Source organism: Pomacea canaliculata, linkage group LG7 (assembly GCF_003073045.1).
Source record: "Pomacea canaliculata isolate SZHN2017 linkage group LG7, ASM307304v1, whole genome shotgun sequence".
NCBI classification, from domain to species: Eukaryota; Metazoa; Mollusca; class Gastropoda; order Architaenioglossa; family Ampullariidae; genus Pomacea; species Pomacea canaliculata.
Window position 1 is genome coordinate 17352246 of NC_037596.1, and position 24726 is coordinate 17376971.

At 42.4% G+C, this 24726-nt stretch overlaps 2 protein-coding genes across 3 annotated transcripts in view; both read right to left on the minus strand.

Annotated features, from left to right (window-relative positions):
- Positions 1-732: 732 nt before the first annotated feature.
- LOC112567880 overlaps positions 733-24726 on the minus strand; it is a 34456-nt gene continuing 10462 nt past the window's right edge. Inside the window, exons 3-5 of the mRNA XM_025244749.1 lie at positions 2451-2562; positions 1916-2079; positions 733-1563 (exon numbers count right to left, since the gene is read on the minus strand). Of these exons, the coding sequence (XP_025100534.1) occupies positions 766-1563; positions 1916-2079; positions 2451-2562 (1074 nt within the window). The 3' untranslated portion in view covers positions 733-765. The remainder of the gene's footprint in view (positions 1564-1915; positions 2080-2450; positions 2563-24726) is intronic.
- LOC112567885 lies at positions 12363-16331 on the minus strand. 2 transcript variants are annotated; one of them, XM_025244756.1, is made up of 3 exons: positions 16114-16331; positions 14485-14840; positions 12363-13504 (listed from the first exon to the last, which is right to left on the minus strand). In XM_025244756.1, exons 1-3 carry the CDS (start codon positions 16296-16298, stop codon positions 13125-13127), a joined length of 921 nt encoding a protein of 306 aa, XP_025100541.1. In that variant the 5' UTR covers positions 16299-16331; the 3' UTR covers positions 12363-13124. The 2 variants fall into 2 exon arrangements, with proteins under 2 accessions (XP_025100541.1, XP_025100542.1); XM_025244757.1 differs by lacking the exon at positions 12363-13504 and adding an exon at positions 14076-14358.

Sequence of the window (24726 nt, forward strand, 5' to 3'; positions counted from 1 at the left end):
TGTTGTGACTACACATTATTGTCATATTTACCTGGCTACCAGTGTCTTGTACAACTTAGATGTCATGTGACTGACAGGTCCAGCCCCAGCCACACGTCGCTGCCACCAGTGTCCGAGTTCCCTCAGCAACGTGACTACTGACGTTCACACGGGTGTCTTGGGGTCAGACAACTGATCATCCAGCACCAGACACAGACCTGGGATGTTGGAGGGATCTGTTGTTTCCCAGACACCGACACAGTCTGTAGAGGATCCACATCATGTCATGTGACAAGAGTTAAATATAGAGATAGAAGATGAAAGTAAACTTAACGAAAATTAACTAACCCTCAACATTAAAGTATTAATTACAATTTAAATACGAATCAGTAGCTTAAAATGGCTCCAACAGGATAATAATGTTGTTAAAATAGATATAACAGCTGTCTACATTCAATGACTTTATTGAAACAAATCGTCCTGAGATGGCGTGAAGACAATAATGTGCATCAAAGAAGAAAAAATAAAGAAGAATTCGTTTATTTGCCAAGTAACACTACATTGTGAATTCGATTTGATAACAACCTCCGCTTCTACACTCTGTGGACGCCGCTACTGGCACTGGTATTGATACACACCCCTTCCCCCAAACAATTATTTTTTTCTTTTTTTATACATACAGATACACTATCACATTTTATTCTCGTCCACATGCACTGTCGACATTATCAGTTTGTCTTCTATTTATAATTGTTTTTTACACATTTAGGTATTTTGAATGGTATATTATAGAAGACTTGTAAGGTAACAGAAAGATACTGAAACCTGAATGAGGAGGCTGTCACCGGAGATGGCCTGTTGAAGTTGACGAGTCGTGATGTTGGGGAAGGCGATGACCTTAGTGACGGGCAGACCGGGAGCGATGTCGGACACCAGGTGAGACAACATGGCCTCCGCCTTGTCCAGCTGTGACACGGCGTTACTCAGTTTCTGTCTAATGTTGTTGTCTATATCCTGCTGTGACATGTTTACAGCTTTGATATGGTCACCCACTGCCTTTACCTCACAGACTACCAGTCCGTACTGTCGATGAATGAGAAGCACATTAAAGTCTCCCTGTTTCCAGCTTTGTGGTAGAGAAGGAGGAAGGTTGGAGGGTCGTGGTAGGTGGGTAGCGGCGGCAGCGTAACAAGGTTCACTCAGGTACTGTCCGAACTGAAGGTGAGTCAGTCCAACAATCACATCGCTGTTCTCTTCAAACATTTTCTGAAGACAGACAAAAATCCGCTGCATGGCAGCATCGTCTCCGACATCACTGTCCTGAAGACGAGGAGGCTGTGGAATGGACGGATGAGCAGCAGAAGATGAACTCGTTGGCACTTGGATAGACTGACCGGCCTGTCCAGGTGCTGACTGTAGGATGAGAACCTCCTGACCAGCAGCTGTCTGTCTGGTCATGGGCACGCGGTTGACGTAGACAGGAGGCAGGAAGTAGGCGCGAGAGTCGAGATGAGGGAACGCGGCCTCCACCCACTGTAGCCAGAATGTCTGGGCCTGGTCTGGTAATGGGTCCTGTGTGAAGACCAGTCTGGTCAATTAAATAATAACTGCTTATTTAGTCACTTGAGGGTTTCTGTTCAGACTTTACTTGTATTAGCTACTGTTATTTAATATTAATGATGGCCCTTTGTATTTCTGTCACTCAGTAAGGTATTTTTTTTATCTCCTACGTTATAATGTGTTGCACACTGTTCTAATATTTATTTGATTATCAACAAACAAACCTGCTGAGACTTTACTTGTATTAGCTACTGCTATTTAGTACTGGAGATTGCCCTTTGTATTTTCTGTCATTCATTAAGGTATTTTTTTTATCTTCTTCTCTATACTGTGTTGCACACTGTTCTAATATTTATTTGATTGTCAACAAACAAACCTTTAAACCAGTCTTCTGGCTGATGAGCCTGACTGCCGCCTCGATCTGAGAAGGAAGACCGCGGATGATAAGAATCTTCATACCAGGTACAGGTGAGGGGTTGGGGTCAAACTGTATGTCAGCGCCTGTGTTTTTCTTTACCTCTTCCAGGGGGCGTGTGTTCACTTTGAAAAGAAATACTTTTTTACGATGGATTGCCAATGAACATACACATTTCTTTAAATTATAACAGACAATTGCTTTTGAATTGATCATTTATTATTACGAGGAGCTATAATGTCTGATTGGACTAATAGTATTTTTTAATATTAACATGGAACACAGATTATCATTACTGTAGTCGTTATCATAAAGCTGGTCATAAGGATTATCATCATAATTATCGTTATCATTTCTCTGTCAGTTATCCGCCATTTTCATGGTTTTATCGACTATGATGTATACTTGTGAATGCTATGTCACTACTTTTACTTTTTATCCTACTTTCATCTATTTTGAGTTTTTAAAAGTAAAGCATATTAAAAATACAACCTACCTGTATCTGTAAGTATTGTCACCTGTTCATCAGTCACAGCGTGTAGGTAAACTTTGACCCGACCACCGCCTCTAGAACTCTGTCTACCACCTCCTCCTTTAGGTCGCTGATCCTGTGATAGTTATTACAGTGAGAGGAGAACTGAACACCGGGTACATCACTGAGATGATCATGTACAAGAAGACATTAAATATCTGCAACAGCATTACACTGGCTTAAAGATGTTTTCATATGTAACCGAGTCGTAAGGGGTTGTATGGTGACGGCAACACACGTCCAACATTCAAACCAGTAAGGCAGGAACAATCAAAGCTGAGGGAAGAAATTAGAAAAGCCAAGTTAGATTATAAAGGAAAGGTAGAGAAGCAGTTTGAGGGTGGGAACATGAGGGATGCATGGAAAGGCCTGAAAATATTGACGGGTCAAAACCAACCGCTGACCAGTGTCCTCTTTATGTCATTTGAAGAAAGAGTAGATTATGCAAACAAACTGAAGGAATTTTATTGTCACTTTGAGAGGGATGATATTGGGGAAGAGTTACTTAATGTGATTTCTGAACTGGAGGAGAGAGTAGGGAAGGAGCAGCATGGGAGCGAATTGGATGACTTTGTGATTAAGGAAAATGCTGTTTTATCACTTTTTAGACGGGTGAATGTGAGGAAAGCATGTGGCCCTGATAATATTTGTGGAAGAGTGTTGAAATACTGTGCGACTCAGCTGTCTGGTGTTTTATCTCAGTTGTTCCTATTGGTCTGTAAAATGTGAGTACTGTACCAAACATCTGAAAAATCCATCATTTGTCCTGTTCCTAAAACCAGAAACCGATTTGAACTAAATGATTACAGGCCGTGCATTGACCTCTATTGTATGAAATGCTTCGAACGCATCATCCTTCGCACACTTCTCTCACAGACACAACAACACTCGATCCCTTTCAATTTGCATACAAACAACACAGACCACTGACGATGCCACACTCTCTTCTGCACAATGCATACTCTCACTTAGACAGGTCTGGCTCCTATGTACACATTCCTTTAGTGATTTTTCTTCGCATTTAATACTTATAGCCACATCTGTTAGCTCTGAAACTTCTTCAACTTGATGTCAGCCCCAAACTCATCCTCTGGATTGTTAACTTTCTGGTAAAACTTCCCAGACAGTCTGTTTCCAGCATGCACTCTCCTCTTCCAGAAATACATCTGTTGGGAGCCCTCAGGGTACATGTCTCTCGCCTGTAATCTTCACCCTCTATACAATGACTGTCGTGGCACTGATTCGTCTCTCTTGATTAAATACTCTGATGATACTGCTCTCCTAGACCTCTCAAACTCACACTCTGCCTATGTTGATGCAGTAGATAAATTTCATAAACAGTGCACAGAAAAACTAATCTTGATCTAAATGTAAAGAAAACAAAGAGCTGGTGATTGATTTCACACGCAAAACACTGTATCCCTGACCTCTATATTGATGGTGCCAAGGTTGAACGTGTTGAACAGTACAAATATCTAGGAACTGTGATTGACGACAAACTCACTTTTAACACCAATACTGAGTTATTCATAAGAAATGTCAATCTAGATGTACTGTTTACAAAAACTCCGTTCCCGGAATGTCAACAAAAAGGTTTTAAGTTCTTTTATAGATGTTTTCTTGAGTCTGTGTTGACATTTGGATTTTATGTTGGTATGGAGGATGAGAGCTAGTAATAGAATGTGTTAGATAGAGTTGTGAGTGTGAGTGGGATGGTGATTGGGGAGAAACAGGAGTGTCTGAGTGAGTTGTATGAAAGACGAGTAGTACGGAAAGCGAGAGTGATTGTGAAAGATAGTACACGTGTTAACACAGTATTATAATCTTCTTCCGTCCAAGAGACGTTTTAATGTTCCAAGAGCGTCCATTGCCCGTTCCAGGAATAGTTTTATAAACAAGTCTGTTGTCTTACTGAACAAGTGTTGTAAGGATTTGTGAGTGTGTGGGTGTGGGTGTGTGTTTTTGTGAATATAGTTTTAGTGATGTTTCTTATTTAGTTGGGTTATTTACATGGACTGTATGTGTTTGTGTGAGATGATAGTTTGAGTGGAATTAAGTTTTTATTAAGTTTTTATTATAAGCCAGTTGTTTTACTACGTCTTGTAATTTCTCCTCGTTGAGATAATAAAGTTAAATTGAATTGAATTGAATTGAATCAGCAGGTGTGTGATCCTTTAATGCTGGTAAAGTGGTCACGGCTGGCTGCGTCGTATCATCCAGTCAAGGCTGTCTTTGTCTCCGTTCAGCGCAATACGTTCTTGTAGAACGGGCCCCCACAGACTTGCTACTGTAATGTGTTTGGGAAGAAAGGCCCCGACTACACATCTACCCCTAACTATATACTAAAAGAACACGTGACTACTCGTCACCTAATCTACCTGTGCCTAACGCTATCGCTCTAATACTAACACTACTACTGCCTACTGCGCTAATCCCGTACCTACTACATCTGCCACCCCCGACTCTGGTTCTCGATCTCCTCTATAAGTCAGGGAGCCCTGTCAAGTCGTAAAAACGGACAGAAAGGTTTCCCCCACTGTCCGATTTCACTGAGCCCCACCCACTACAGATATAACAAAATAAGGATGATAAAAATAGTTGAAGTACTCTAAGCTTGCAGGGAAGGAGAGTGGCTCACCTGATCAGACGACGGATGAGCAGACATTGTTGACAGTGGTCTCCCCTGTACAGGACAAAGTTTGAAGGAGGCAGAGTCTTCACCACGTGGTCTCCTCTCTTGGTGAGAAACCAGCAAACTGTCATGTGTCATAGGGTAATATAGTGTCAGTGGCATGGTATCAGTTCCATAAACTGACAAAACTGTTTCTGTAAGCTCTGTTGTCAACTAGTTGTTGTTATGTCGTTTTGTTATTTATGGGAACATAGCCCATACCCTAACTAACCTCAGTAGCCATTTTGTAAGACTAGCCACAATGCTAAACGTTAATTGTTTGTTGCCTCGATTCCTCTTCACTTTTAATTTCTTCCGATTTCTCACTTTATTATGTGTTTATTTAGCATATATAAAAAATAAAAGTATAAAACTACCTTTCCCTAGATAATGATAATAGCTGAGAGTGAGGATTATCTGACAAATCATGTGGACACAACACGTTCGTGTATACAAAGCAAATAAGTAAATAAACACATCAATAAGCTTGAGCTTAAAAGGAGTATTCTTATATGTTTGACATATCAACATCAACCAACTACAATGTATAAAATACTGTGACAAATTCCTCTCTCACTGTCCTGCCTTCCCCAAACATGTATACAGTCAAATCTCTCTACTATGCCACCTACCGAGACCGAGCAAAAGTGGCATAGTAGCGAGAGTGGCATAATACCGAGGGTTCGTAAAAACGGCTTTATTTGCTCAAGTTACCCATCAGTCCAAAGCTCTCAAGAATCTAGCTGTCTCCTCTCATTCTCCCCCTCACCTCTTCATCCTCCACCCCTCCCAACCACATCCTCGCACCTGCATCCTGTCGCTAGTCGACCCCCTCCCGCTCTCCCTCTGTCACGTGACTGTCACCCGGCCAGCCACCACCCCCCCATCGCCAGCCTCCACACTCCCTGTGTGCGTGCTATGCTCCATCCACCTAACTGCCATGTCCCACACTACCATAGAGTATAATAATCGAGCACTGCGTGGAATTTCACAACTTGTGCCTTTTAACAATCACAAAAAAGTGGCATAGTAGCGAGAGTCTGGGGTGGCATAGTAAATTTTTTTTTACATTCAATTTATAGTCGGGACCGAGCAAAAGTGGCATAATACCGAGAGTGGCATAGTAGCGGGGTGGCATAGTAGGGAGATTCGACTGTAAAGCCATGTCGCTATTCCCAGCAGCTGCTTGACGAGGGAAAGTTTGCTGCGCCACACGGGTATCGAACCGATACGGCTCTCATATCACATGCCAGCGCTCTTAATACTCTTTCCCCAGCTAGTGGAGACAACTACTGATTACTTTACAGTTGACTTCAGCATTGTAACATAACCAATATTCACTCAGTACACTCAGTACTGCTAAGTATTGCTGCTTACTTGTGAGGACCTCAAACACACTCACAGCCTGTGTCTTCCTCCTCAGACCACGATGGCGATGTCATCACTGTACTGAAGTCTTTATCACATCAACGACAGAAGGAACTAAGTACTCACCTGTCCTGAAATAAATCTTTCTCGCTCGTTTGCAGTGGAATAACTGAGTTATTTCTCTTGCTGTGGTCACGACGAGGAATGGCAAGATGGCGGAACTAAGAGCTGTGTACTCTGTTATAAAAGTGTTTCTCAATGTCGATCTACTTTATCGGAGTTTCCCAATCGCGAAATAATAGTTCAGCTTTAATGTCATCATATTGTATGTGTATTGGGCAGGAGTGTACATGAGTGTATTGTTATATTTAAACAGAAATGTAAACTAAATAAATAAGTATTATAGATCAACATCCGGGTGTGTTCGATGTTCCTATGAGTGTGACCGTTGGGGCAGACTATGGTCTTTGGTTTCCTCGAGGCTTAGGCCCCAGTGAGTAGATTGAGACACTTGATGAATGGATTGAAATTTCGTCAGCTGTTTACACAGTTGTATATACACAACGGATTCGATTCATCCGCCTGCGGACGGTAAAACGGCTATACTTGGGTTGGACATTCCAGCCGCCCAGGGACGAAACACTGCGGTAGAGTAAACCCTGTGCGTAAATGAACGAATACACAAGGGAGAAAACACGGGAACCTTTGGGACTTGTTCCTCCAACGATTACTTCCCTTTAAAGGCTGGAATATTCAACCAATCATGTGTTTGCTCGTGTTTTAAACCACTGTATAGTTTGTTTACTTGAGCGCCATATTGACATTCGTTGAAGGTCACTCGATTTGACGTGGATTTGTACTCAAACAACAAAAAATAAGATAGCAGTAAGTAATATTTGAATTCTAAGTATTATAGATCAACATCGGGTGTGTTCGATGTTCCTATAAGTGTGATCGTTGGGGCAGGATATAGTCTTTGGTTTCATCGAGGCTTAGGCCCCGGTGAGTAGATTGAAACACTTGATGAATGGTTTGAAATTTCCTCAGCTGTTCACACACTTGTGTATACACAGTGGATATCGGATATACTAGGGTTGGACATTTCAGCCGCCCAGGGACAAAACACTGCGGTAGCCAGTGTAGGGTAAACCCTGTGCGTAAATGAACGAATACACAAGGGAGAAAACACGGGAACCTTTGGGACTTGTTACTCCAACGATTACTTCCCTTTAAGGGCTGAAACATTCAACTAATCATGTGTTTGCTCGTTTTTAAAACCACTGTATAGTTTGTTTACCTGTGCGCCATATTGACAATTGTTGAAGGTCACTCGATTTGAGGTGGATTTGTACTTAAACAACAGAAAATAAGATGACAGTAAGTAATATTTGAATTCTAATGTATATTGTAATAAAATATGATCTTGTTTGGTACTTTTTGCTTCTATATATTCTGTAAAAAAAAAGTTTCTTAATTTCTTACTTGTGGCTTTCCCCTCGGGTTCTGAAGTCTTTGCCCCATACAGTTACTATCTTTGATGTTAGCTTACTACAACAAATCAGAAACTATAAGTCTTGAAATTAACACCACGCAAATGTGTTTAAAATGCTCTTTTAAACGGTGTATAAGATAAGATAAGATAAGATAAGATAAGAGAAGATAAGATAAGATAAGATAAGATAAGATAAGATAAGATAAGATAAGATAAGATAAGATAAGATAAGATAAGATAATACTTTATTAATCCCTAGAGGGCAATTCAGTTGCAGCTCGATTATATATATTAAACCCACAGGCAGTCGTGTTGCAGTCAATCATACCAGCTCGATTAAAGTCATACATGATCGCATGCACATCACATTCATAATCCATTCAAAAGTCTGACGGCTGAAGCAACAAAAGACAGCCGCAGTCGGTTTGTCCTGCATGCAGGCATACTATATCGGCGACCTGATGGGAGCTGGACAAGTTCACCCGACAGAGCATGCCTGTCATCACGAAGGATGGCAGACACTTTCAGAAGAGTCCTCCTGTTATACAGATCCTGAAGAGAACTCTGGGTGGATCCAACGACTTTGGAGCAGGTGGATACCACCCGATGTAGGCTGCTCTTGTCCTTCACTGATAAACTATTTATTATAGAAACAGATGAACGAGAAGGACAGCACGCTCTCTATATGTGATCTGTAAAAAAGCTGAAGAAATTGGGGGGAGACAGAGAAAGACCTCAGCTTCCGTAGGAGGAAGAGGCGTTGTTGAGCCTTCTTCACGACAGATTGAGTGTTGACATCCCAGCAAAGTCGCCTATCGAAGATGGTGCCCAGGTATTTAAAAGCAGAAACAATTTCCACCTCCTTGTCATGGATGACACAGACGGGACACGGTGGAGAATTCCGACGGAAATCAAAGACAATCTCCTTCGTCTTACTCACATTAAGTTCTAGAAAGTTGACATCACACCAAACAATGAATTCTTCCAAAGCATCACCGTGGGTGTGCATCGGCCCGCTAAGGAGAGACAGCAGTGCAGTGTCATCAGAGAATTTGACAAGATAGTGACCCTCATGACTACTGCGACAACTGTTGGTATACAGGATAAACAGAAGCGGGGATAGAACACATCCCTGAGGTGAGCCGGTGCATGTGGTGGTTAATTCGGAAAAAGTGCCATTGACAAGAACTCGTTGCTGCCTGTCGACCAAAAAGTGAATTATCCATGACACTAGCTGATGATCAAGGGAAAACTCGTCGAGGAGTCTTCGAGCTAGGATATGTGGCTGGATAGTGTTAAAGGCCGAAGAGAAATCAGCGAATAATAGTCGAGCATGGGCTTGAGGATTCTCCAGGTGTTTGATTAAAGTGTGGAGGATGAACAGTTTAGCATCATCAACACCTCGGTTGGACTGGTATGCAAATTGCAAGGGATCAATACGATTGTTAGCGGCTGTAAGAATCAATGATTTGATGATTGTCTCAAATACTTTCATGACCAACGATGTTAAGGCCACTGGTCTAAAGTCATTGAAATGCCGAGCTGAAACTATCTTTGGAACTGGAACAATGGTAGATAATTTCCAAGCAGCTGGGATGGAGAGTGAATCCATAGAACGCTGAAAAAGATGTTGAAAAATGCCTCCAAGTTGGAGCGCACAGAAACGTAATGTTCTGCCACAAATACCATCCGGACCCGAGGCCTTACGAATATTTACTCCCTGAAACAGCTCCACAACTTGCTCGCGACAAACCTCAACCTTCGGCACAGGGTGAAGGGAGCGAAGCACATCGTGAACTTCCACGGAGAAGTCATGTGCCTCGAACCGAGCAAAGAAAGCATTAAGAGCATTAGGAAGGGCCGCACTGTCAACGCCTGAGATCGAGATTTTGGCTTTCGACCCCTTACTCCGATCGACAGTACTGGCCATATTCTTCAGTCCCTGCCAAGCCTCTCGGATGTTGCCTGTAGCAAACTGTGACTCGATTTTCGACTTGTATTGCACCTTGGCTCGACGGATAGCATCACGGACCTCTCGATTGACTATTTTTTTGTCGTGTGCAGAACCTGTGAAGAACACACTTTTTTTCCTATTAAGCACAGCTTTCAGGCTCTTGGTCACCCAGGGTTTGTTATTAGGATAGAGCACAAATTGTTTGGATGGAATGGTGCAGTCGACACAAAAGGAGATATAGGAAGAGATGGTGTTCACTAAGTCGTTCAGAGTAGGACATGCTTCTAAAAAGACATCCCAGTTAGTACATTGAAAACAGTCCTGTAAGTGTGCAACATTGTCGGCAACCCAGCATTTAGTGGAATGAACTGTTCGGCGTACCCGCCTGATCACAGGTTTATAAACGGGTACCAGTTGTACACTCAAATGATAGGACGCACCCAGACTGGGCAGGGGTAGAGATCTGTAGGCATGTAGTACAGTGCCGTACACGAGGTCGAGTGTTGTCTGACTCAGTGTAGTATGACATGTCACATACTGGACGTAGTTAGGGAGAACTGATGTCAGTCACAGTGGTTAAAATCTCCTAAAACAAACTTTGGAGCATCAGGACAAAGCGAGTCGAGATTGTGAGTCACCTCTGCAATGCACTGTAACGCATTGGAAACATTTGCCCTGGGATGAATATACACAAGCGTGAAAAACAGCTGGGGGAATTCTCTCGGGAGGTAAAATGGGCGAAGCGAAATTGTGAGAAGTTCAAGGTCACAAGTACACATCTTTTCACGAAGAATAACCGTTGTACAGTACCTGTTGTTGACATAGAAACACACTCCGCCGCCACGCGCCTTGCCAGTAACTGCAGCAGATCTATCAGATCTAAACGGGCCAGAGAAGCCAGCGATGTCTAGATCAGCGTCACCGTCGTGTAGCCATGTTTCCGTAAACGCCAACAAACAAGTATCCCTGTGCAATCGAAAGTTGTGTATCCACACCTCAAGCTCATCAATCTTGCCACGAATCGACTGGACATTGGAGAGCAGGATAGAAGGAAGAGGTGGAGACCTGCGTCGATCGTCCAGACGAAACTTCTTGAGTCTCCGCTTCACACCGCCTCTGCGTCCTCTCCTTCTTGATCTGCGAAGTGGAGGGAGCCGTGCGATGTCGACTTGTAGCGCCCGAAAACTCCGGGTAACAGAGGGAGATGAACGAAGACGGAGCAAGAGCTCGCGGGAGTAGAGAAGCCGTGGACCACCATGAAATAAGCTGACCGCCATCTTAATAATGTCGGCTAGTGGTAACGGCCACAGCCATCCACAATGATAAACGCATGCCTAACAGAATGAACGTAAAAATCATCATCACTAGACACAGACGCAACACCCTAAGTCTATAACTTGACAACTAACCTACACAGGGTGCGACGAAAGCGATGAAAAATTGAAATAAATTTGAATCCGAAGTGAGAGCTGCAGACGTCGCACAGCTAGGAGCGGCCATCTTGGATTGTGAAGGGTGGCAGTGTACATGGAATTAGTGAGAAAAAAGATGATTCACATTTGAGGAGTTTAAATATTTCAAAAGTTTAGACAAGATTTAATGGGATAAGTACTTAAGGAAGCGAAAAAGAGTCGCGATGCTTGTAGAATAATCATCAACATGGGATATCGACAAAAATTAAACAAAATATTCTGTCATGAACCAGCTGGTTCTAGGTGAGAACAACAGCTGAAGCGGGGTAGATAATTATAGGTCGGCAGTGGAAGCGGACAGTAAAGACAATCCTTTCTGTCCGTTGTTACGACTTGACAGGTCGACTTGAGTAATGGAGGCGATCAAGCCCCAGGGTCCGGGGTGAGATGTAACAACAGATATTTTTGTAAGTCAAATTGGGTATTGCTCTTCCTAAATGTTCTGAAGCTTTAAAAAGGCTGTTATGTTTACAAATGAAAAAAATCACCAAAAATTGTTTTGATCAACACCAGGGTATGTTGTAACGGGTGTGACCATTGGTGCAGGATGTCTGTCTGTTGGCTGATAGAGCGAAACAAGCTTCACTGAATAATATGGGTCTTGTATTTTTGTGTACTTTACTTATGCTGTAAAAAGAACATAAAAAATTAATATCTATACCCTACTGAAGAAAATGTTCAAGATAACCAGCGTGACATTCACTCACATGGGAAAACACACACGCAAAGATCAAAGTATGAGAATTATTAGTGTAGTTACAAGTGTTTGGGTTGAAAGTACTGTGACAACAAACAAACAAGTGTAGCGGGACTGACCAGGTTCTTCACTCAGACCAACACCGTGGAGCCATGTCCTGGTCTTGCAAGAAGTGTGATTGTGAAAAGACTGACAGACACTTGTGAACATGAACTCGGTGGATAACAATTAAAAGTCTTTATTCATTTGAAAGTCGCGACCTGTTCACTTCTTCTCGTTTAATCATTCAGAGACCAAATTAGCAATAGAATCAAAATCGTCTCCTGAGGAGAGTAGAAGGTAACTGTGAGAAAAATGACAAAATCACACAAGAATGGGTTTTATTATTTGGGTAACCAACTGGGCAGGTCACGTGAGGTTCGTCATTCTCAGATCTTGGAGACATGTTGACAGCTGCTCTGGCAAAATAACGGTTTGAAGGGAGGTCTGTACACGACTTAGTGTGACACAGTCTGTGTGTGAATTCATAAACAAATACAAGAAAAGAAATTACTGGAACATATTCAACAGTCCACTGCAGAAAAGAACAAGAAAGTTAATATTTAAAAAAAAAATTTGTCTTAAACGTTTTACTGCCAAAGCCCGACACACAGTTGCTGCTGCTCCTGGTGATGTTGCAGCTACAGTGCATGTACTTTCTCGAATTGTTGATAAAAAGTAGAATTTTTTACAAAAAGTTTAGTTTATGTGTGGTGTGCTATGTTGTAAACGTATTTACATGCTGCAATAAAAGTGTCACCTCATCTGTGTGCATACGTATGATATTAAAGTTAACACTAGTTGTTGTGTAAAGAGACACCGACTGTTGTGAGTGCAAAACACAACATGTAGATATAAATGTGTCATACACAACATGTATATATAAATGTGTCATACACAGCATGTGTATATGAATGTCATTAAACATGTGTATAGAAATGTTTCCTACACACCATGTGATGACGTCAGATACCCTTTGCCTTGTCGATAGTAGACAATCAGAAGTTGTGACGAACACCGGGACGTGGAGTACAACCGCGTTAAAACTTGATCCTTCAGACAGACGACGACTTTTCTCTCCAGACCACAAACACGATCTTCCCTCGCCACCCACACCACGTCACTGCGGGCCGTGGCAACGTCCTCGATGTCATCGTCCTTCATCACCCGCACTGGGATACCCGCTTCTTTCAGTCCCTTCATCACACCCGAGTCGTCACTAATGTCATCCCAGTGCAACACCAACACGTCTCTCCACTGCAGGCAGGGCGGTGTTGTGCCGCCGTTGGTGGAGGTGACGGTCGTGGCTAATGTCGTGACATTCTCTGTTAACATTCAAAGTAAGTTTCTACTGTTAGTTACTTGTCGGAGATACAGTGTAAACACTGACAGACACATAGATATAAACCCGACGTAAAATAACAGTAACACGTGACTTACACAGTGAATGTAATAATAATATATACATAATGATAATGATAATGTTTATGATAAAAACAATGGCATCTTGATAGCGCACTTTTTGGCCATTAGCTTTGACATAAGCAGTCAGCAATGTTCATGTAGATTATCAGACTCCACACACAATCACACTACAGGTAAACTCAACATGTTGTACACAAAGTAAACAACACAAACAACAGCGTCACTCACAGCAACATTACAGGTGTCACACAGTCAAGAGGAGGTGAACAAAGATTCACCTGAATACTTCAGTTGTAGGCAACACAGGTAAGTATCCAGACACAAGATCACGTGACAGCAGCCTCAAACACACATGGAGCAGACGACAGACAACCACCAATCCCTGATATCACACTCATCGTCAGTCACATCGTTGAGATGAAGAGGACACAAACATCTACTCTACACACAGTGCAGACATAATCACAGGTCCGCACATCAGACAAAGGAAAACTGAGTGGTCAGCAGTGCCAAACATGGATTGTCAGTGAAGTAGACACAAGTAATACAAGTGATGAACAGGTGTAACACATGGCAAGATGGTGCACATGTTACAGTTAAATAAAAATGTCCTAGAAACTGAGAAACGTTGTAAAGATACAGAAACCGATTCAGAAACTTGGGTAATGATGTCACACTTTCACAGATGACCAGTCCACACAAACCATGGTTCAGATAAAAGGTCAAAGACGACATGGTATGAAGAGCTGTCACCCTGTAGGTAGTTAGACGAAACAACATCTCACATTTATATTCACAAGACTGTTTCTCAACTGCTTGTTATTTATCACACGGTGTTTATCTGTCAACAGACGTTACACTACACAATACACACACCTACCTGTAACACCAACACGGAGACTGTGTAGGAAGCTGGCCACGTCACGACCGCACGTCACACAGTCATCTGGACCGTCATCTGAGTGACCGTGATGTTGGTGATACAGTCGTGTGACTGGCGGGCCGTCTGTGTGGTCGGGCACACCTCGCTCACTGTACGGCTGGACAAGACGGTACTCAGTGATCCACGCGTCCTTCTTGACTTCCCTGACGACGGCCGGTGGAGAGCGGAGGGGTCTGGTTAAATATTCCACTTGCCAGCCGGCGGGTGCGTATCTATGGAAACAACTTGCCGCCCAAAGATGGAGATCAGGAACTTGTGTCCGCAGCTTGTCACACACAGTGTGGAAGTCTAACCTGTGACAGACATGAGTGTTGCTATAGTTACCGTCACACAAGGTCAAAGGTCGTCCAGCGCACAAACATCACAAGTGTTCAATTCCTGTCAAAGTATTTTATGAAGTTTCATAAACAGAAATATCACTTTAATTGACAAGAAAGTCACGTGTTCAGAGTATGTGTGTGTTGTGTGACTAGACAGTAATTGTGTAACACGTTGATGTCAAGGGGAGGCTACTTGTATACTAAGCTCACTGACACTGTACATAATAATGTGTGTGAATAGCGGTGAATACTGTGGTTGTGTGTGTGTAGATATGTATACATGCATGAGGGAGGGAGGCAAGAAAGAGTATATGTCTGTTGTCTGACACAGAATGTGTAAGTATACACGTAAATGTATCTTGTACAAATAAAATTAAGTAACTGACAAGCATTAACGTTTATTACTGAAAAGAATTCTGTACAGATGTACGAAACTGATGTGTAAGGACTAGTTTCATCTTCTTCAACACGTACATGGCAGGAAGATGATAAAGAAATTGTGGTGTAAACTGAAAAAAAATATATTTTACTTTCTGTGTTTATGTGGTCTATGGGAGAAAGAGGATGGGAGGGTGAAAATGATTTCCAAGATAAGTAGTAAATATAGTTGTATTAAATATGTCACTTATAACAGAAATTCTACCTAAAATATATATATATATATATTTATATAAAATGCAAAGTTCTTAGGATGCAAGCTTTCTTTGCCAATTTTAAGTAATAATATATTAAATGCTCATTTAGTATTGTTACTTTTGTTTTTGTTGTTAAGTATATATTAAATCCATCGACTGGTGTAGTCTTCTACTTCACATCTTTGTTCAACTTCGTTGTCTTCAACTCAGTGCTAACTGTCGCAATGTGTTCATCAGGACAAATCACAACTTTCTCATTTAATTTGACCATCAGTCTTGAAGCACCTCCATCTCGTCTTTGTTTACTTGTATACCTGTTGTTTGAATAAAAGCTACCGTCACACGAACTACCGTTTACTTCGAAAGGTCGAGGTCAAGGTTTGTCACCTTGGTAACCGCGTATGGAAGATCGCGCATGCGTAGAACATGTCATTGTAAAAAGCGTGTGCGAAAAAAATAGTTACTTACTGGTACGAAACTTGCGTGAGAAGGGCAGGTGTCCCTTTCATTGAGGAAATATCACCTGTTAAACACCTGGTGGTGATTGTAAGATCACAGCGAGCGGCATCTACCTGTGTATCTATCATCACATCACACGATGTACTACTCACCCCGCTTCATCAACGATGACGTACAACGACCCTCCTGTTGCTGCCTGTGACAAGTCGTTGACGATCTTCTCCGCCTCCTTCTCATTATTGTCATAAAGATCATACAGCAGCAGGTGAGGCTGACCGGGGGATGCACCTGCTGACTGTTGTGTCTTTAGTGTCTGCAGCAACAGGTGATACAACATGATGCACGCTGCACGACTCTCATCACAATTACTGACAACGTAGACGTGGTGACCACACCGCAGCCACTGTATGGCCATCAGCAGCAGCACCACAGTTTTACCTGTACCGGGCGGTCCGGTGACAAAGAGTCTGTCAGGCGGGTTGTTCAGCAGGTGAACTTGCTCCGGGAAGAGTGTGATGACAGCAGTATAGCACTCTCCTGTCCACCACACGGCCTGACCCAGGGTCTTGACACTCACACGTGGAGGACATGTACATGGCACAGTCACTGTTGTCGCCGGACCACAGAACCTGGTAGTGTCACATCAATTGATGACTTTTACAAATACTATTACTATTATTTTACAATTAATAATTAGTTAATTGTTATTTGTATTTCATTTCCCCCGAAAGTGTATAACTTCTATTAAAACTAAAGAGATATTTTATTTTACTGTCTAACTTATGTTAACTGAAGAAACTTTCAAAAGCTTACTTCTATAATGGACACAATGATCTGCTCCAAATTAAGTATTGAAGTACTCCAGCACAATGCAAAACAGCATAATAAAATTTTTAGGTAAAATGTGTGTCAAGTTTAACAAGTTTACAGCAAGTGGTTAGTGAGCTGGTAGGAAACAAGTATTTAGAAAAAACAAGAGAATAATTATAACACTGTGACAATGGTTGGCCTCTGGCAAACAGTCGGACTTACAACATCTTTATTTTTTTGTTGAACCTGAAACTACATCAGTGGATGAATACAAGTTTCATGAGCTACATATGCGCTGAAAACACACTTCTCCCGTGAAAATTATTCCTAACACCTTTTCCCACAATGCTAGTCCTTTGTGACAACTTTAGGGTTACAACTGACTGCTTATAATGACATGTTTACAATGTAAAATGTAATATAAGGTGTGTCACTGTGGTCAGAGTAGTGAGGTCAGCAGGTGTCGCTGTTAGTGTAGTTACAGCGTTGTTCTGATTTACCAGCGTGTCTGCAAGTAAGGACTGTCGTATATACTGTGAATAAAGTGTTGTTGGAAATCTTATCAACTGCAAAGACTCAGTTTCCTGGAGAGGTTGGCACCGTAGATTGAGGACCAACCAACATGCCATTGATTACAACATCGGCGTTAGTGACTTCTGCTTCGTCGCCAATCATCACATCTCCACATATCACCTGTAACATCTGGTAACAGTCACCAAGCCTTGTTGAAAATAAAACTCTTACTTTTGAAATATAGTCTGTTGACGATTACTCTGACTAGAAGTGGCGTGAGCACTGATGTCACATCTAACATCGTACACGACAGGATTAGACTGTGACAGTGTTGTGACTACACATTATTGTCATATTTACCTGGCTACCAGTGTCTTGTACAACTTAGATGTCATGTGACTGACAGGTCCAGCCCCAGCCACACGTCGCTGCCACCAGTGTCCGAGTTCCCTCAGCACGTGACTACTGACGTCACACGGTGACTTGGGGTCAGACAACTGATCACAGCACAGACACAGACCTGGGATGTTGGAGGGATCTGTTGTTCCCAGACACCGACACAGGTCCTGTAGAGGATCCACATCATGTCATGAGACAAGAGTTAAATATAGAAATAGAAGATGAAGTAAACTTAACGAAAATTAACTAACCCTTAACATTAAAGTATTAATTACAAGTTAAATACGAATCAGTAGCTTAGAATGGCTCCAACAGGATAATAATGTTGTTAAAATAGATAGAACAGCTGTCTACATGCAATGACTTTATGGAAACAAATCGTCCTGAGATGGCGTGAAGACAATAATTTGCTCCAAAGAAGAAAAAATAAAGAAGAATTCGTTTATTTGCCAAGTAACACTACATTGGGAATTCGATTTGATAACGACCGCCACTTCTACACACGTGTGAACGCCGCTACTGGCACTGGTATTGATGCACACCCCTTCCCCCAAACAATTATTTTCTCTTTTTTTATACATAGAGATACACTATCACCACATTTCATTCTTATTCATTCTCTGTCCACATTATCGGTTTGTCTTCTATTGACAAATTTTTTTCACATTTAGGTACTCTCTAAGGTATATTATAGAATATCTGTAAGGTAACAGAAAGGTACTGAAACCTGAATGAGGAGGCTGTCACCGGAGATGGCCTGTTGAAGCTGATGAGTCGTGAGGTTGGGGAAGGCGATGACCTTAGTGACGGGCAGACCGGGAGCGATGTCGGACACCAGGTGAGACAACATGGCCTCCGCCTTGTCCAGCTGTGACACGGCGTTACTCAGTTTCTGTCTAATGTTGTTGTCAATATCCTGCTGTGACTTGTTTAAATCTTTGATATTGTCACCCACTGCCTTCACCTCACAGACTACCAGTCCGTACTGTCGATGAATGAGAAGCACATTGAAGTCTCCCTGTTTCCAGTTGTGTGGTAGAGAAGGAGGAAGGCTGGAGTGTCGGGGTAGGTGGGTAGCGGCGGCAGCGTAACAAGGTTCACCCAGGTACTGTCCGAACTTAAGCTGAGTCAGTCCAACCATCACATCTCTGTTCTTTTTAAACATTTTCTGAAGACAGACAAAAATCCGCTGCATGGCAGCATCGTCTCCGACATCACTGTCCTGAATGCGAGGAGGCTGTAAAATGGACGGATGAGCAGCAGAAGATGAACTCGTCGGCACTTGGTTAGACTGACCAGCCTGTCTAGGTGCTGACTGTAGGACGAGAACCTCCTGACCAGCAGCTGACTGTCTAGTCATGGGCACGCGGTTGACGTAGACAGGAGGCAGGAAGTAGGCGCGAGAGTCGAGATGAGGGAACGCGGCCTCCACCCACTGTAGCCAGAATGTCTGGGCCTGGTCTGGTAATGGGTCCTGTGTGAAGAACAGTGTGGTCAATTAAATAATAACTGCTTATTAGGTCATTAGAGTATTTGTGTTCAGACTTTACTTGTATTAGCTACTGTTATTTAGTACAGGAGACGGCCCTTTGTATTTTCTGTCATTCAGTAAGGTATTTTTTTATCTCCTACGTTATAATGTGTCGCACATTGTTCTAATATTTATTTGATTGTCAACAAACAAACCTTTCTACCAGTCTTCTGGCTGATGAGACTGACTGCCGCCTCGATCTGAGAAGGAAGACCGCGGATGATAAGAATCTTCATACCTGGTACAGGTGAGGGTTTGGGGTCAAACTCTATGTCAGCGCCTGTGTTTTTCTTTACCTCTTCCAGAGGACGTGTGTTCACTTTAAAAAGAAATGATTGATTGTCAATGAACATACACATTTCTCTAACTTAAAATAGAAAATTTCTTTTGAACTTATTATTTATTATTACGAGGAGCTGTAACTGTATGATTACACGAATGACATAAAAAAAATTATTGACATCGAACACAGATCATCATTACTGTAGTCGTGATCATAAAGCTGCTCATTATGATTATCATCATAATTATGGTTATCATTTCTCTGTCAGTTATCTGCCATTTTCATTGCTTTATCGACTATGATGTTTACTTGTGAATGCTTTTTCACTACTTTTACTTTCTATCCTACTTTTATCTATTTTGAGTTTTAAAAAGTAAAGCAAAATAAAAAATACAACCTACCTGTATCTGTAAGTAGTGTCACCTGTTCATCAGTCACAGCGTGTAGGTAAACTTTGACCCGACCACCGCCTCTACGACTCTGTCTACCACCTCCTTCTTTAGGTCGCTTTCCCTGTGACAGTTATTACAGTGAGAGGAGAAGTGAACACTGGGTACATCACTGAGATGATTATGTACAGGATGACATTAAATATCTGCAACAACATTACACTAGCTTAAAGATGTTTTCATACAACAAATGATGATAAAATAGGATGATAGGATATAATGATAGGATGATAAAACTAGTTGAAGTACTCTAAGAATGCAGGGAAGGAGAGTGGCTCACCTGACCAGACGACGGATGAGCAGACATTGTTGACAGTGGTCTCCCCTGTACAGGACCAAGTCTGACGGAGGCAGCGTCTGTACCACGTGGTCTCCACTCTTGGTGAGAAACCAGCAAACTGTCATGTGTCATAGAGTAATATAGTGTCAGTGTCACGGTGTCAGTAGCATGTTATCAGTTCCATAAACTGACAAAACTGTTTCTTTAAGCTCTATTATCAAGTAGGTGTTGACAGCTCGTTTTGTTATTTAAGGGAATATAACCCAAACCCTAACTAAGCTCCACGGCACACTTGTGTGAATATTTTTTGTGTGGATATTTTCTGAGTTTGGGAAATGGTCAAATTGTGAATGAAACGTATGGGTACTGTCAAAATTTTTGATTGTCTGGATTAGAAATATGCATTATCTGTATTGAATCAATCTTTGTGAAGGAAAAATTTCCTTTAAACATAAACAAAATGCTTGAAAAAAAGGTGCAGGTGCAGGGAGCCTTGCTATGCTGTTACTGATGCAGATCACCTCAATTTGAATTACTTTCCAGGTAATGGGTTGATTGTATGCATCTCAGTAATTGTAGTACTAGTACAGCACAAAACTCAGGTATGATGAAAACAATATATCAGAGTGTCAGGAGAACTAAGAAGTATGTTTTAGAAGAATACAAAGGTTTCTGAGACATTTGTAGTCATTTGGTTGCCACATGTTATTGGACAGTGATGGTGTTTTGCTTTCTTGGTGACACATTTAATCTCTCCTACTGGTCAGTTGATACTTCAAACGGGAGTGCTTGTGTCTGTGGGCTGCTTGGAAGTTTAGTACAGTTTACTCTCTTTGCATGTTTCTCAGTCTCTGTGTATGCTCTTTTGTTTGTGCACCTTTCTTTCTGAATGCTGTACAGATGAACACTGTTCAATTCTAAACAAATGTTTGCAGTACTCCTTTTTTTAATTACAACATTTATAGGTTACTTTCTGCTTGTGAATTTTTTCAACAAAGCAATTTTTTTGCAATGCTTTGGGTTTCCTATTATAAGATGCATTATTGGTGGCGAAAATAAATAATAAAAAAGCTCCACGGCCATTTTGTAAGACTAGCCACAATGCTAAAAAATAATTGTTTGTTTCCTCGGTTCCTCTTCTCTTTTAATTTCTTCCGATTTCTCACTTTATTATGTATATATTTAGCATATATAAAAAATAAAAGTATAAAACTACCTTTCCTTAGATAAAGATAATAGCTGAGAGTGAGGATTATCTGACAAATCATGTGGACACAGCATATTGGTGTATACAAAGCAAGTAAGTAAATAAACACATCAATAAGCTTGAGTATTATAGATATGTTCGACATAAGAACAACAACCAACTACAATGTATAAAACGCTGTGACAAATTCCTCTCTCACTGTCCTGCCTCCCCAACCCTGTATAATGTCGCTATTCCCAGCAGCTGCTTGACGAGGGAAAGTTTGCTGCGCCACACGGGTATCGAGCCATGTGTCTCTCAGATCAGATGCCAGCGCTCTTAGCACTGTTTCCCCAGCTAGTGGAGACAATTACTCATTACTTAATAGCATACTTCAGCACTGTGATATACCCAATATACACTCAGTTCACTCAGTACTGCTAAGTATTGCTGCTTACTTGTGATGACCTCAAACACACTCACAGCCTGTCTTCCTCCTCAGACCACGATGGCGATGTTATCGCTGTATTGAAGTCTTTATCACATCAACGACAGAAGGAACTAAGTACTCACCTGTCCTGAAATAAATCTTTCTCGCTCTTTTGCAGTGGAATAACTGAGTTATTTCTCTTTCTGTGGTCACGACGATGAAAGGCAAGATGGCGGAACTACGAGCTGTGTACTCTGTTCTACAAGTGTTTCTCAATGTCCATCTACTTTATCGGACTTTCTCGAATCTCGAAATAATAGTTCAGGTTTGATGTCATATTCTATATGTTGTTGGCACGAGTATACAGAAGTGTATTGTTCTATTTAAACAGAAATGTAAACTCAATGAATAAGGATGATAGATCAACATCCGGGTGTCTTCCGTTTTCTAATGAGTGTGACCGTTGGCGCAGGATGTGGTCTTTGCTGGTTTCCTGTAGGCTTAGGCCCCAGTGAGTAGATTGAAACACATGATGACTCGTTTGAAATGTAGGGAGTTTTTAAGTACATAGTAGCTTACCAAATACCTCACACTGAATGAATAAGATTTAACTGCTGTTAATATATTTGTTTACACCGATACTTGGCTGAAGGAGTCTGACAGTGACAATGAGTGACATGTCAGCTGGTTTGGTCATCCTATTCCCATGGACAGGTGTCCTACTATCACCAACAAATCCACCGGAGAAGGCGTGTGTTTGTATATAAACTAACTGTACTGCAACACAGTTGTGTGGCCAGGGAACGACTGTGTACCCCGATGAAAAATCCGGCAAAGACTAGAAGACTGTTTTGCCTAGAACTGGCATTGCGATGTAAGAAACAGTTCATGGCTAGAAATGTGGTCATCGTATAAAATCTCTCTCCAGCCTGAACGATACATTAACCTCTACCAAATGAAATGTTTTAAAGTAGCTTATACCTGCTTTAGATGAGGAATATCTGATATAACAACACATAAGCTAACGATACAGACACGATGTGGGCCCACGTGACATGTCCTCTGTGTAAAGTAGAAACAGAAGATGAAGCACGTGTACTCAGTTTCTGTCAAGCTTATACCAACATGAGAACATACCAGCACTGGAAGACCTACAGACCCTAACAGTGGGTCAGAGGTCATGGCAGATACCTCTAAGGTAACCATTAGTCTGATGTCACGCTTTGTGTATAGTCTATAAACTGCGCCATCTGGTGTCAAACAAGATGAATAACAATAGTTTAATGTTATATAATGTGTGATGTTTCTGTGGGTATGTTCACCTACACACGTTTGTTGTGTGACTGCTCGTTATTTGTGTGCTCCACAGACAACACTTTAGTACTTACTGTTTTTTTTTTTTTTTTTTAGGGGGGGTTGTTTTTTATTTTGTTTTCATTAAATATATATTTGTAGCGTTGTTTCGTGTGCGTGTTGGTTTGTTGGGCGCTGGGAGCGGCTGGAGATGCGGGGTAGTCACCCACTACCCTAATCCTCGCTCCTCAGTGCTGTCTTGTCCTGTAGCTGCATTGTATTGTTTTGTCAATAAGTTTGGGTGGGCGCGAGCTGTGTCCGACCCTGTTTGGGGCGAGTCGGGGGCTTGTATAGCTGTGTTTATATAGCCGGGCGGGGCAGGGCGGAATTAACTGTCCACTCACACACTCCCAACGTCACGTGACGTAATCTTGTGGGTTTAAGTTAACAGTGGTTGCTCGTTAGTTATGGGGGAGGGGCTTATTCTTTGACAGTCGGAGTTTTATCGCCCCGGTATGTCGCGGTCGGGATTACCTATATCAGCGCGCACTCGGGCGCGTATAGGGGGGCCCGGTCTGATGGAGAGCGACTCGGAGGGCGAGGATCAGCCGGTCGATACCTTTGACCGAGGGCGTTTCCCCCTCAAGTGAGTGTTACAGCTACCTCAGAGGTGGGAGTGAGAGGTTTTGGGTCTGCTACCGAAAGGTATGTTCAGGTGGGCGTGAAGGCAGGCCTGAGCGGTAGGGATCTGCTAGATTTCGTGAGGGAGGAGTGTGAAAGAGATAGGCAGGAGGGGGAAAGGGAAATAGATAGGCAGGAAAGGGAAAGAGATAGGCAGGAAAGGGAAAGGGAAAGAGACAGCCAGGAGAGGAGAGACGAGCGAAACTATGAGCTAGAGATGGCCAAACTTAGAAGCGAGGGAGCGAGCCAACAGAAGGCGGCGGCTGAGTTCGAGGGGATCAAACTTAAGATGCCTTTCTTCGAGGATGACGAAGATTTAGAGGCATACCTACGTTACTTCGAGAGGAGTGCCAGGATGCAGGATTGGAGTAAGGACACATGGGCGGCGAGGCTTGGCAATCTACTGAAAGGAAAGGGGAGGGAGGTGTACGTGAGCCTCAGCGACGCAGACGCCAGCGATTATGACAGGCTGAAAAGCGCGCTACTCGTCAGCTTCCAGCTCACAGCAGATACCTACAGGAGGAAGTTCCGATCAGCCAGGAGAGAGAGCACGGAGACGTTCCAGAAGTATGTAGCGCGGACAAGAACATACCTGACAAGGTGGCTGAACCTAGCAGGTAAACCGTCCACATTCGAGGGCTTGCAGGACCTCTTCCTCCTAGAGCAATTGCTCGACAGCCTGTCTGTAGAGATGGCCACATTCGTCCGCGAGCGCGCTCCTGAGAATGTTGAAGAAGCAGCAACGCTAGCACAGCAATTTACCGAGGCAAGGCACTCAGCTGAGCAGCACGCCGCACCCCAGCACTTAGCTAAGTACCATGTCGTAACCCAGCAACAGATGTGGACTGAAGGTCCGAGGGAGGCGGCAGTGCCCACTCGGGCCCTTGGTCAGAATCGGGGAAGTCTGCAA

Coding starts and splice junctions, on each gene's coding strand:
- LOC112567885 (XM_025244756.1), bottom strand. CDS start 16,298: ATGTTGTATCACCTGTTGCTGCAGACACTAAAGACACAACAGTCAGCA. Junction 14,841..16,113: donor GTCATCGTTGATGAAGCGGG/GTGAGTAGTACA, acceptor TGTCTGTCACAG/GTTAGACTTCCACACTGTGT. Junction 13,505..14,484: donor TCTCCGTGTTGGTGTTACAG/GTAGGTGTGTGT, acceptor GAATGTTAACAG/AGAATGTCACGACATTAGCC.